Source organism: Carlito syrichta, unplaced genomic scaffold (assembly GCF_000164805.1).
Source record: "Carlito syrichta isolate Samal-C Ts95f unplaced genomic scaffold, Tarsius_syrichta-2.0.1 Scaffold311662, whole genome shotgun sequence".
Classification (NCBI taxonomy): Eukaryota; Metazoa; Chordata; class Mammalia; order Primates; family Tarsiidae; genus Carlito; species Carlito syrichta.
In genome coordinates, this window is record NW_007255758.1 from 116,953 (window position 1) to 130,587 (window position 13,635).

General features: G+C 49.5%; 1 protein-coding gene across 1 annotated transcript in view; it reads left to right on the plus strand.

The window, feature by feature from the left end:
• Window positions 1-13,635, plus strand: part of ABCC6 (ATP binding cassette subfamily C member 6) — a 69,303-nt gene that overhangs the window by 51,123 nt on the left and 4,545 nt on the right. Inside the window, exons 25-28 of the mRNA XM_008068912.1 lie at window positions 696-822; window positions 3,393-3,494; window positions 4,614-4,760; window positions 13,456-13,614. Coding sequence (XP_008067103.1) covers window positions 696-822; window positions 3,393-3,494; window positions 4,614-4,760; window positions 13,456-13,614 — 535 coding nt within the window. The remainder of the gene's footprint in view (window positions 1-695; window positions 823-3,392; window positions 3,495-4,613; window positions 4,761-13,455; window positions 13,615-13,635) is intronic.

Genomic DNA, 13,635 nt, shown 5'->3' on the forward strand with positions numbered 1-13,635 from the left:
GGTCTCATCAAGTTGCCTAGGGTGATTTCGAACCCCTGGGCTCAGGCAGTCCTCTCGCCTCCACCTTCCGAAGTGCTGGGATTACAGGTGTAAACCACTGTGCCTGGATATATTTGCATATTTTTACGTTCAACAAGAAGGGTACAGTACATAAAGTATTCATTCAATAGGTACACGTCAAGCACCTACTATGTGCTGGGTTCTATAGTAGATACTGGGAATCAAGCCATGAACAGAACAGACAGGGTGGCTGTTCCCCTCATGGGGATCACGGCCCATGGGGATCACGGCCTACTGATGATGACTGGCAGACGTGTCTGGTGAAGAAATTGATTTATGGAGAGAACTCCTGTGGAGGCCATCATCTGTGATGTTAGTAAAGGAGGCACAGTCAGGGAAGGCTGTCAGAGAGTGATGTTGGCATTCATTTGTGCATGCAGATGAGAGGCGGCTGGCCACAGGAAGACGGAGTTCGGGGTTCAGGCCGAGGGAACCGCAGGGGGATGTGGTGCAGCAAATCCCCGGAGAGTGTCTTCTATGTCTTGAGCTTGGGGGTGGGTCCCGGGGTATGGAGACCATTTCTGGGACCCCGTGGGTGCAGGGCTGGCATGACAGCTGGTCCCTCCCTGCACCTGGAGAAGCAGGTCTCAGCAGGTGATGGCACACACTGACCCCACTGTTACCTCCCTGCACAGGTGGCTTGCTGCCAACATGGAGCTCCTGGGGAATGGCCTGGTGTTCGTGGCTGCCACGTGTGCTGTGCTGAGCAAGGCCCACCTGAGCGCCGGCCTCGTGGGCTTCTCGGTCTCTGCCGCCCTCCAGGTACCTCTGACACCCCAGCCTGGGCTCCAGGGCGTGGACAGAACCAGACACAGACAGACCCGGCCAGTGGGACCACCAAAGACCCTGAGTCCAAACACCCCCGGGAGAGAAATACAGCCCCACTAGAATGGGATCGAAGTGACCTTGCTAGACCCGGGCAAGAATCTTCCCTCTTGGGGCCTCAGTGTGATCATCTGAAAAAAATAGCCCAGTAATCCCATCACTTCTGATGTGATAAAGAAGAGTTGAGATAAAGTCTATGAGAGAGCCCCCCCCCCAAAAAAAACCCTGGAATTATCTTTTGGAGGGTGAGCCCCTTATAGTACACTTGGAATTTGTTCTTCCAGATCAAGTGGTCAACCAAAGTTTTTTTTCTGTTGTTTTTTTATTTGTTTGTTTGTTTGTTTTGAGTCAGAGTCTTACTCTGTCACCCAGACTGGAGTGCAGTGGCACGCTCACGGCTACCCCAGCATTGACCTGCTGGGCTCAGGTGATCCTTCCACCTCAGCCTTCCAAGTAGCTGGAACCACAGGCGCACGCCACCATTCCCAGCTGATACTTTAATTTATTGTAGAGACGAGGTCTCACCATATTGCTCATACTGGTCTCGAACCCCTGAGCTCAGATAATCCTCTTGCCTCTGCCTCCCAAAGTGCTGGGATTATAGGCCTCCCAAAGTGCTGGGATTATAGTTCAACTTTTCTGGAAGTTTTGAGATGGTTGTGTTATGATTTGTGAAAGAAATGTCTGGAACTTTGGCAAACAGGTGACAGGTTCTTCCACCATGGTAAGGTACCTGCCCACACCATTTTTTGATCAAAAACGACATAAGCCCCATGCCCCGCCCTTCCTATTCACCCGACCTCATCCCAAGCAACTTTTTTTTGTTAGAAAAAGTCCTCAAAGGGAAACGTTTAGCTGGTGTGGAAGAGGTGAAACAAAAATGGCAGAAGTATCAGAATCGATGAGTTTAAAAACAGTTTGAGTGAAAAAAGCATCTTGGTAGGTGCTTTGCATCCAACGGAGAGGAATTTGAAGGTTACTGAAATTTAAAAATGTAAGAATAAATACACATTTTTAAATAAATAAACTCCAGGGTTTTTTAGGTCCTCCCTCATATACTACAGAGTGTGCTCCCAGTGCATTGTTAACTTTTTGTAAGTATTAATAGTATGTGGCCAGGCACAGTGGCTCATGCCTGTTATCCCAGCACTTTGGGAGGTCAAGGTTGGAGAATTGCCTGAGCCCTGGAGTTTGAGACCAACCTGGGCAACTTAGCAAGACTTCAACTCTATAAAAAATAAAAATAAAAAAGTTGCCGAGTGTGGTGACACATGCCTGTAGTCTCAGCTACTTGGGTGGCTGAGGGGGAAAGATTGCCTGAACCCAAGAAGTTGAGGCAGTGGTGAGCTGTGATTGTGCCCCTGCACTCCAGCCTGGGTGACAGAGTGAGACCCTGACTAATAATAAAGTACAAATGATATATAATGTCATGTCATGACATCTATGAAAAAATATATACAAGCCGGGCTCGGTGGCTCAGCCTGTAATCCTGCGCCTTTGGAAGGCTGAGGTGAGTGGTTTGCCTGAGCCCGCTGGTTTGAGACCCGCCTGGGCAACTTGGCGAGACCTCTTCTCTACAATAAATCAAAAATCAGCTGGGCGTGGTACTGCGTGCCTGTAATTCCGGCTGCTCGGAAGACTGAGGCGGAAGGATCGCTGGATCCCAGTGGGTCGAGGTCACGGTGGCCGGGAGCGGCGACTGGAGTGCAGATGGAGTGAAACTCCAACTCAAAATATATATATATATAAACACATATATATACAGCATTTGTTACAAATGAGGCATTGTTCAAAGAGTTAAAGATTAACTCATCCAGTCCTATCCACAACCGCATCAGGGTAGTGCTAGTATTATCTTTATTTTACACTTGAGACAACTAAACTTTAGAAGCAATAGGAGGATGCAGTGTGTTGGGAACAGGGTGTTTTGACTGTCACTGTGGCCTGGAGGAATTGAGGAAGCAACAGACAGAAAGGCCTGAGGGGTTGGGAATGGCAGAGGAACAGTAGTAGGAAGGCGGATGTAGCTGTAGGGGGTGGGCAGGGGCAAGAGAGGAAGGAAACATGTTTGGAGCACAGAGGGCAGGGCTGGAGCCTGTCCTCACTGAGAGGTCCTGGTGAGGAGGCTGGAGGGGTTCCAGGTGTGGTGGACCTGTGGAGGTCCTGCAGCTCTGGGGAAGCTGTCAGTGTGGAATCAGTTGGCCTGGGTGCTGCTGGGTATGTTTGGGAGGGTCACACACCCTGTCTGGTCCTGTCTCCCAGCCTGTGTCAAGACAGGTTGGCCAGGCTGATGTCTGAGGGCTCCTTTCTGCTTTGCATGCTCTGGTCCCACTGAAGGAAGGAAGGGGTCCTGTTGGCTGCAGCCTAATCCCGTCCCCCTGAGCCCAGGTTCTAGATTGCCCCATTTGTGTCCCCCTGGTCCGGTCCCCCAGCTTTGTCTCAGGGGGGCAGAAGCAAGCCCTTGAGTGGCTTCACCAAATCCAGTCTGAGCCGTCTTTCTGCACCAGGTGACCCAGACCCTGCAGTGGGCTGTTCGCAGCTGGACAGACCTGGAGGGCAGCATCGTGTCAGTGGAGCGGATGAAAGACTATGCTCGGACGCCCAAGGAGGTGATGGGTGGTTGGTGGGGCAGGGGGTGGTGCCCCAGCAGGACCTATGGGGAGGGCTGAGGCCCAGGCTGACATCTGCCACTGGCTTTGGAATCTACACCCTCTTGTCTTCCCACTCTGCCTCCACCACTGTAAGCCGGAGTCACGGCTAGGGCAGCAGCAATGATTAGGAGCATGGGGTCTGGAGTCGGGTCAAATCCTGTTTCCTTTGCTTCCTAGCTTGAGCAAGGCAGGTCACCCGTCAGAGTGACAGGGTACTGTGAGGAACAGCAAGGCAGCAGCAACATAGGTGCAACATGATAGTAACAGAACAGCATCATAATAGCTAACATAATAGCAACATAACAAGATTTATCAGCTGGTAACATTATAGTGACAGAACAGCAACACAGAAGCCATGTAACAGCAGCATAGCAACATGATAGTGACATAATAGCAACATCACAGCCACATAGTAGTAAAAAAACAGCAACATGATAACAACAGAACACAACAGAGCAACAATGTAACAGTCCAGCAACATATTCACATTGTGGTAATAGAATTGCATCAGAATAGCAACATTCTTGTAACATCATGGCAACATTCCAGTAACATTATAGTAACAAAATAACAACATGGCAGCAACATAACAGCTTTGAGTTTACTGAGAGGATTGAATGAGATCCTGTCATAAAGGACTTAGTTCAGTGTCTGGTCCATTGTAAACACTCAGTACATGTCCCCTGCTTTTATTAGCCCCATTTCACAGATTGGGAGTCCAAGGCTCAATGGGATGGAATGGCCTGAACAAGGTTACACGAATAGCAGACGCCAACAATGGCCTTCCTCCCACACAGTCCTGTCACTACAGGAACAAAAATGTTTGACAATGACAATGGCTGATAACAACAAAAGACATTAAAGGTAGCCAGCACCATCATTTTTATCATGCCAGATATTGTTTTTAGCATTGCCGTACTCCATGCTCCGTCTTGTTAATTCCCACAACAACCCTGTAAAAATAGCAAAAAATATGCCCATTTTGCAGAAGAGGAAACCGAGGCTCAGAGATATGGGCCATCTTGTGAGCAGGCTTGGGGGAAGGCTCCTCTGACCCATTGTCCCCTCCTGCTCCAGGCCCCCTGGAGGCTGCCCACCTGCGCAGCTCAGCCCCCCTGGCCTCACGGTGGGCAGATCGAGTTCCGAGGCTTTGGACTGAGATACCGGCCTGAGCTCCCGCTGGCTGTGCAGAACGTGTCCTTCAAGATCCACGCGGGAGAGAAGGTGGGCGGTTCTTGCACAGGTCCTATTCACCGAGCCTCCCCAGTGTCCCACCCTTGTTTTCAGACCCATGGTGCCCTAAACCAGACTCCTCATCTTCCTCATGCGTGCTTCCATCTGATGACCTCCCCATTCTTCTTGGCATTCCCAGATGAGGAGGTGACTCTCAGCTTCCTTCTCTCTCTCACCTGAGCTGAACACTGTGCTGGGCAGCATACTATATGCTCCACATACATTTTCCAGTCTGCATGGATGGGTTCCTGGCTTTGCCAAGGGTGACCTTGGGCCAGTCGCTTCATGTCTTGGCCCCAGTTTTCCCATCTGCAAAATGGGAATAATAATGTTGCCTTCGTAGAGTTGTCATTGTGTTTTAGTGTGTGTGTATATATATGTATGTGTGTGAATACACACACACACACACACACACACACACACACACACACACACACACGTAACAGAGGGGCCAAAAAATGTATACAACTTGAAGAGAGGAAAAAACTGTAATACTCAATATATACCAATAACAAAAGATGAATACAAGTCACATTTGACTCTGGCAATTACAAGAGGTGGTTACCATCAGCATCCAGACACTTCTGATCATGGTGAACTACTACTGCAGGACTTGCTCTGCGAAGCCTCCTGGATCTTCCCTTGTGCACATCACACACAGTCCCATGCGTCTCAAACTTACCACGAATGCGTGCAGTTGTTAGGTGTGTTGGAGGTTCTGTTGCATAGTCATGCCTGCATTGTCATTGTCCTCCCACAACATTCTTGAATTTCAAATATCACTTCAAAATGGTCTTGCGCTCCTTGAACAACGACTGTGCTTCCGCATTTTTCTTTGACTGTCCTGCCTGTCACATGGTGATGCTAGCATTCATTTGATTGATGTCACCTTTTGAACAAACGTCATGCTACACATTGCTACCGTAATTCAATTCAATTTCAAAAAGCAACGCATAGGTAAAATCTCTTAAAATGTGTATACGTTTTTGGCACCCCCAGTGCATGTGTGTGTGTGTGTGTGTGTGTGTGTGTGTGTGTGTAGAGAAAGAGAGAGAATAAAAGCATCATCAACATAATGCTTTTATTCGTTAATATATGCATGCTTACTCTCATGACAACCCCAAGAGGAAAGTGCTTGTATTACCTCATTTTATAGACACTTAGCCAGGCCTCTTCACCAAATCCCTATCCTCCCTCTACTCACAGACACTTCCTCCCTGCTGCCATCCCGATGCCCCCATCCCTCTCTTCCTGCTCTGGGCTCCCAAATGATCCTGTCTCACTCCCTCCAGTCTCTTCTCCATGATCTTTATCAGCATGAATGACATAGCATGTTATTCCCCTGCTCAAAACCTTCTACCACCTCTCAGTCTCCCTCAGAATAAAATCTGAATTCCTGAGCTTGGCATTCAAGTCCCTGCCCAACCCAGAACCTGCCTACTGTGGCCCCGCAATCAGTTGCTATGCTAGGACTTAGCCAACATTTAAGCTCCATGAGCTTTTAGTCTTATAAGCCCCCTCCCTGAAATTCTACTCATCCTTTGATATTCCACTCAAGCACTCCCTCCTCCATGAAGCCCTCCCTGATTACCTCTATCAAATCCCAGGCAGCAAGAGCAGAGCCTCCTTGCCTGCCTCAGTTGCTGCAGATCCAAGCTTGATAGTAGAGAGTACCTGTTCATCACAGCGTGTTAACTTTTACTTTACTCAGGTATCACTTACCAGGAACTACTTCCTACCAGGTGGTGAGCACCTTAGAGTAAGGACCCTTTCACTTCTGTATCCCTGGTGCTGAAACATGTGCTTGGCATGCAGTGGGATGACCCAAGTTTCACTCGTTTACTAAGAAAACGGTGTTGAGCCCCCACCATGTGTGAGAGACTGAGGAGATTACAGTCGTGAGAGAGATGAGGATGGAAGAAGGATGGATAAAAGGATGGGAGGAGAGGTGGAAGGACGAGGGAGGGATGGATCCGTTGGGGGATAAAGGGTGGAAGAAGAGGGTCCGGGATGGATGAGGGATGAATTGGAGATGGGAGATAAGTGGAAAGATGGCTGGCTAGGATGACCGGTGGATAGATTGGTAGGATGGGGATGGATGGATAAGAAGGAGGGTGGATGTAGAAGAGGGATGCTGGATGGGATGAGGGATGGAGGGTGGGATGGGGGATGGATGGTAGGATGGGGTGGATGGAATGATGTAGGATGAAGGGTAGTATGGGAGATGGGTGGTAGGATGGAAGACGAGTGGAAAGGTGGATTAAAGATGGGTAGATACGATGGGGAAGGGATGGTAGGATGGAGATGGATGGACACGATGGACGACGGATGGTAAGATGGAGATTGGATGGATAGGGTGGAGGATAGAGGGAGGATAGACTCGGGGATGGATGCAGGATGGGGGATGGAGGGATAGGAGGGGGGATGGAAGGTAGGATGGGATATAGATGGTAGGATGCGAGTGGATGTTAGGATGGGGGATGGACGTTAGGTTGGAGGCAGATGTTAGGACAGAGGTGGGTGGTAGGATGGGGAATGGATGGATATGAAGCAGGATGAATGGTAGTATGGGTGATGGATGGTAGGATGGGAAATGAGGGGAAAGATGGATTAAAGATGGGTAAATAGGATGGGGGATGGATGGTAAGACGGGGGGTGGATGGTAGGATGAGGAATGAAAGGATAGGATGAGGTATAGATGGATGGGTGGGGGATGGATGGTAGGATGAGGGATCTTGTAGGATGGGGAATGGATGTTGGGATAGGGATAGATGTTGGAATGGAAGATGGATGGTAGGATAGGAGACGGATGGATAGGATGGAGAATGGATGGATAGCATGGAGGTGAATGTTAGAATGGGGGATGGATGGTAGGATGGAGGATTGATGTGAGGGTGGGGATGGATGGTAGGATGGGGGATGGATAGTTGAATGAGGGACCTTGTAGGATGGGGGGTGGATGGTAGATTGAGTGATCTTGTAGGATGGGGGATGGATGGATAGGATGGAGGATGGATGTTAGGATGGGGGATGAATGATAGGATGGGGATGGATGGTAGGATGGGAAATTGATGTTAGGGTGGGGATGGATGATATGATGAAGATGGATGGAAGGATAGGGATGGATGTAGGATGGGGGATGGATGAATAGAATGAGGGATAAATGTTAGGATGAGGGTTGGATGGATAGGATGGGTGAATAATGTTAGGATGGGGGATGGAAGTTAGGATGGGCACGGATGGTAGCATGGGTGTGGTTGGATAGGATGTAGGATGGATGGTAGCATAGGGTATGGATGATAGGATGGGAGATGAGTGGAAAGATGGATTGAAGATGGGTAGGTAAGATGGGAAATGGATGGTAGGATGGGGAATGGATGGATAGGATGGAGGATGGATATTAGGATGGGGGATGGTTGTTAGGATGGGGATGGATGGTAGTATGGGGATGAATGGCAAGAAGGGAGATGGATGGACAGGATGAGGGAAGGATGTATAGGATGGGGGAAAGATGGTAGAAGGGGCAATGGATAGTAGGATGTGGTTTGGATAGATAGGATGAGGGATAAATGGAGAGGATGAGGGATAGATGGTAGGATTGGGGATGATGTAGGATGGGGGAATGGATGGATAGGATCAGGGATAGATGGTAGGATGAGGGATTGATAAATAGGGTGAGGGATGGATGGTAGGATGAGGGATGGATGTATAGGATGGAGGGTGGTGGGTAGGATGGGGGATGGATGGATAGGTTGGAGGATGGATAGTGGGATGGTGATGAATGGTAGGATGGGAATGGATGTATAGGATGGAGATTGAATGTATAGGATGGAGGATGGTGGGTAGGATGGGGAAAGGATGGATAGGTTGGAGGATGGATAGTGGGATGGTGATGAATGGTAGGATGAGAATGGATGGAAAGGATGGAGATTGGATGTTAGGATGGAGGTTGGATGGTAGGATGGGAGATGGATGAATAGGATGGGGAATGGATGGATAGCCTGAGGATGGATGCTAGGATGGGGGATTGTTGGTAGGAACGGAAATGGATGGTAGGATGGGGATGGATGTCAGGATGGGGATGGATGTTAAGATGGGGGATGGATGGTAGGATGGGGGATGGATGGATAGGATGGAGGGTGGATGTTAGGATGGAGGATGGATGTTAGGAATGGGATGTATCATAGGATGAGGGATGAATGGATAGGATGGAGGATGGATGGTAGCATGGGGGATGGATATAGGATGGGGATATATGGTAGGATGGTGGATGGATGGAGGCATGAGAGATGGGTGGTAGGATGGGAGATGAGTGGAAAGATGGATTAAAGATGTGTAGATAGGATGGGGGATGAATGGTACGATGGGAAGTAGATGGATAGGATGGAGGATGGGGCCGGGCTCAGTGGCTCAGCCTGTAATCCCAGTGCTTTGGGAGGCCGAGATGAGTGGATTGCCTGAGCCTGCGAGTTCGAGACCCGCCTGGGCAACTTGGCGAGCCCTCATCTCTACAATAAATCAAAAATTAGCCGGGCATGGTAGCACACACCTGTAGTTCCAGCTACCTGGAAGACTGAGGCGGAAGGATCGCTGGAGCCCAGCAGGTCAAGGCTGCAGTGGCCGGGAGCGGCCACTGAACTCCAGTCTGGGTGACAGAGTGAGACTCCAACTCAAAAAAAAAAGGATGGAGGATAGATGTTAGGATGGGAGATGGATGGTAACATGGGATGGATGGATAGGATGGGAGATGGATGGTAGGATGGGGGATGGATGGATAGAATGATGTATGAATGGATAGGATGGGAGATGGATGGTAGAATCAGGGATCTTGTAGGATGTGTGATGGATGGATAGGATGGTAGGATGAGTGATCTTGTAAGATGGAAGATGGATGGATAGGATGGAGGATGGATGTAGTATGGGGGATGGATGTAGAGAATGGGGGATAGATGGTAGGATGGGGATGGATGGTAGGATGGGGGATGGATGGATAGGATGGAGGGTGGATGTTAGGATGGAGGATGGATGTTAGGAATGGGATGTATCATAGGATGAGGGATGAATGGATAGGATGGAGGATGGATGGTAGCATGGGGGATGGATATAGGATGGGGATATATGGTAGGATGGTGGATGGATGGAGGCATGAGAGATGGGTGGTAGGATGGGAGATGAGTGGAAAGATGGATTAAAGATGTGTAGATAGGATGGGGGATGAATGGTACGATGGGAAGTAGATGGATAGGATGGAGGATGGGGCCGGGCTCAGTGGCTCAGCCTGTAATCCCAGTGCTTTGGGAGGCCGAGATGAGTGGATTGCCTGAGCCTGCGAGTTCGAGACCCGCCTGGGCAACTTGGCGAGCCCTCATCTCTACAATAAATCAAAAATTAGCCGGGCATGGTAGCACACACCTGTAGTTCCAGCTACCTGGAAGACTGAGGCGGAAGGATCGCTGGAGCCCAGCAGGTCAAGGCTGCAGTGGCCGGGAGCGGCCACTGAACTCCAGTCTGGGTGACAGAGTGAGACTCCAACTCAAAAAAAAAAGGATGGAGGATAGATGTTAGGATGGGAGATGGATGGTAACATGGGATGGATGGATAGGATGGGAGATGGATGGTAGGATGGGGGATGGATGGATAGAATGATGTATGAATGGATAGGATGGGAGATGGATGGTAGAATCAGGGATCTTGTAGGATGTGTGATGGATGGATAGGATGGTAGGATGAGTGATCTTGTAAGATGGAAGATGGATGGATAGGATGGAGGATGGATGTAGTATGGGGGATGGATGTAGAGAATGGGGGATAGATGGTAGGATGGGGATGGATGGTAGGATGGGGGATGGATGGATAGGATGAGGGATAGATGTAGGATTGGGGAAGATGGATAGAATGGTTGATGGATGGTAGGATGAGGGAGGGATGAATAGGATGGAGAATGGATGGTAGATGGGGATGTATCATAGGATGGTGGATGGATGGATAGAATGTAGGATGGATGGTAGCATGGGGGATGGACAGTAGGATGGGAGATGAGTGGAAAGATGGATTCAAGATGGGTAGATAGAATGAGGAATGGATGGTAGGATGCTGAATGGATGGATAGGATGGAGAATGGAAGTTAGGATGGGGGATTAATGTTAGGATAGCAGTGGATGGTAGGATGGGGGATGGATGTAGAGGATGGGGGATGGATGGTAGGATGTGGATGGATGGTAGGATGGGGAATGGATGGTTAGGATGAACGATGGATGCTAGGACGGGAGATGGATGGTAGGATGATGGATGGATATTAGGATAGGGGATGGATGCTAGGAAGCAGATGGATGTTAGAATGGAGGATGGATGGTAGGATGGGAGATGGATGGACAGGATGGAGGATAGATGTTAGGATGGGAATGGATGGTAGGATGGGAGATGGATGGTATAATCTGGATAGATTGTAGGCTGAGGGATGAATGTAGGATGGGGGGTGGATGGATAGAATGAGAGATGGATGGTAAGTTGGATGTTAGGAGGGGAATGGATAGTAGAATGGGGGATGGATGGTAGGACAAAGGATGGGTGGTATGATGAAGGATGGATGGATGGATAGAGCAGGGGTGGATGGTCGGATGAGGGATGAATGGATGAATGGACTGAGGGATGGATGGTAGGATGACAGATGGAAGGATAGAATGGAGGATGGACGTCAGGATGTGGTATGGGGTTAGGATGGGGATGGATGGTAGGATGGGGTATGGATGGTAGGTTAGGGGATGAATGGATAAGATGGAGGATGGATGTTAAGATGGGGGATGGATGTTAGTATGGGGATGGAGGGTAGGTGGGGATGGATGGTAGGATGAGGGATGGATGTAGGATGGGGGATCGATGAATAGAATGAGGGATGAATGGTATATGAGCTTTGGATGGATATGATGGAGGATGGATGGTAGGGTGGGGGTTGGATGGATAAGATGGAGGATGGATGGATAGGAGGGGATGGATGTTAGGATGGAGGATGGAGGATGGATGTTAGGATGGGGGATGGACATTAGAATGGGGATGGATGGTAGGATCGGGAGTGGATGGTAGGATGGGATGGATGGTCGGATAAGGGATGGATGTAGGTTGGGGGCTTGATGGATAGAATGAGGGATGAATGGTAGGATGAGCATTAGATGGATATGATAGAGGATGGATGATAGGATGGGGTATGGATGTTAGGATGGGGATGGATGGATGGTAGGATGGGGATGGATGGATAGAATGTAGGATGGATGGTAGCATGTTGGATGGATGGTAGGATGGGAGATCAATGGAAAGTTGAATTAAAGATGGGTAGATAGTATTGGGGATGGATATTAGGATGGGGAATGGATAGATAGGATGGAGGATGGATGTTAGGGTGGGGGGTGGATGTTAGGATGGAGATGGATGGTAGGATTGGGGATGAACGGATAGGATGGAGGATGCGTCGTAGGATAGGGTATGGATGGTAGGATGGGGATCGATGGATAGGATGGAGGATGGATGGTACAATGTGGAATGGATGGATAGGATGGAGAATGGATGTTAGGATGGGGAGGATGTTATGATGGGGGATAGATCTTAGGATGGGGATGGATGGTAGGATGGAGGATGGTTTGTATGATGAGGGATGGATGGTAGGATGGGGGATGGATAGGATGTGGATGGATAGTAGGATGGGAGATGAGTGGAAAAACTGATGAAGAATGGGTGGATAAGATGGGAGATGGATGGTAGGATGGGGAATTGATGGATAGGATGGAGGGTGGATGGTAAGTTGGGGGATGGATGTTAGGATGGTAAGATTTGGGATGGTTGGATAGGATGGCGGGTGTACGGTTGGATGGGGGATGGATGTTAGAATGGGGATGGATGGTAGGATAGAGGATGGATTGATGGATAGGATCAAGGATGGATGGTAGGATGGGTGATGGATATATAGGATGGGGGATGGATGGTAAGATGAAGGATGGATGGATAGGGTGGAGAATGGTTTTTAGGATGGGGGATGGATGGTAGGATGGGGGATGCATGAACAGGATGGAGAATGGATGGTAGGATGAGGTATGAATGAATAGGATAGGGATGGATGGTAGGATGGGAAATGAATGGATAGGATGGGGGCTGAATGGATAGGAACGGGGATGGATGGTAGCATGGGGGATGGATGGATAGGATGGGGGTGAACGGTAGGATGAGGGATGGTGAATAAGATGCGGGATGAGTGGAAAAATGGATGACGGATGGATGGATGGATAGGAACGGGATTGATGGAGGGATAAATGGATGGATGATGGATGGATGGATGGATTGATGAACATATGGGTGGGCATGATGGGGGAAGTGAGAAAGAACTGGAAGATGGAAGATAGGCTGAGGGATGATGGAGGGGTATGGAAACTTGGATTGGGAAGGATGGAGGAACATAAGTAAGGGTGAGGAGGTAAATGGAAAGACAGGAACGAGATGTCAGCTGAGGGGAAGACAGAGAAGGCACAGGCAGCAGTTTGGGTAGATGGATGAAAGGCAGACAGATGGAAAGATAGATGGAGGGATGGAAGGATGGATGATCACAGGATTACGAATGGATGGGCAGCCCTCAACACAAGGGAAACGTCTCCCAAGTAGATGCCCATGAGCTCTCTGGCCTGACCCTCCCATCCCCTGGCAGGTGGGCATCGTTGGCAGGACAGGGGCCGGGAAGTCCTCCCTGGCCGGAGGCCTGCTGCGGCTCCAGGAGGCAGCTGAGGGTGGCATCTGGATCGACGGGGTCCCCATCGCCCAGGCGGGGCTGCACACCCTGCGGTCCCGGATCACCATCATCCCCCAGGTGTGGTTGGCGGGGGGGGGG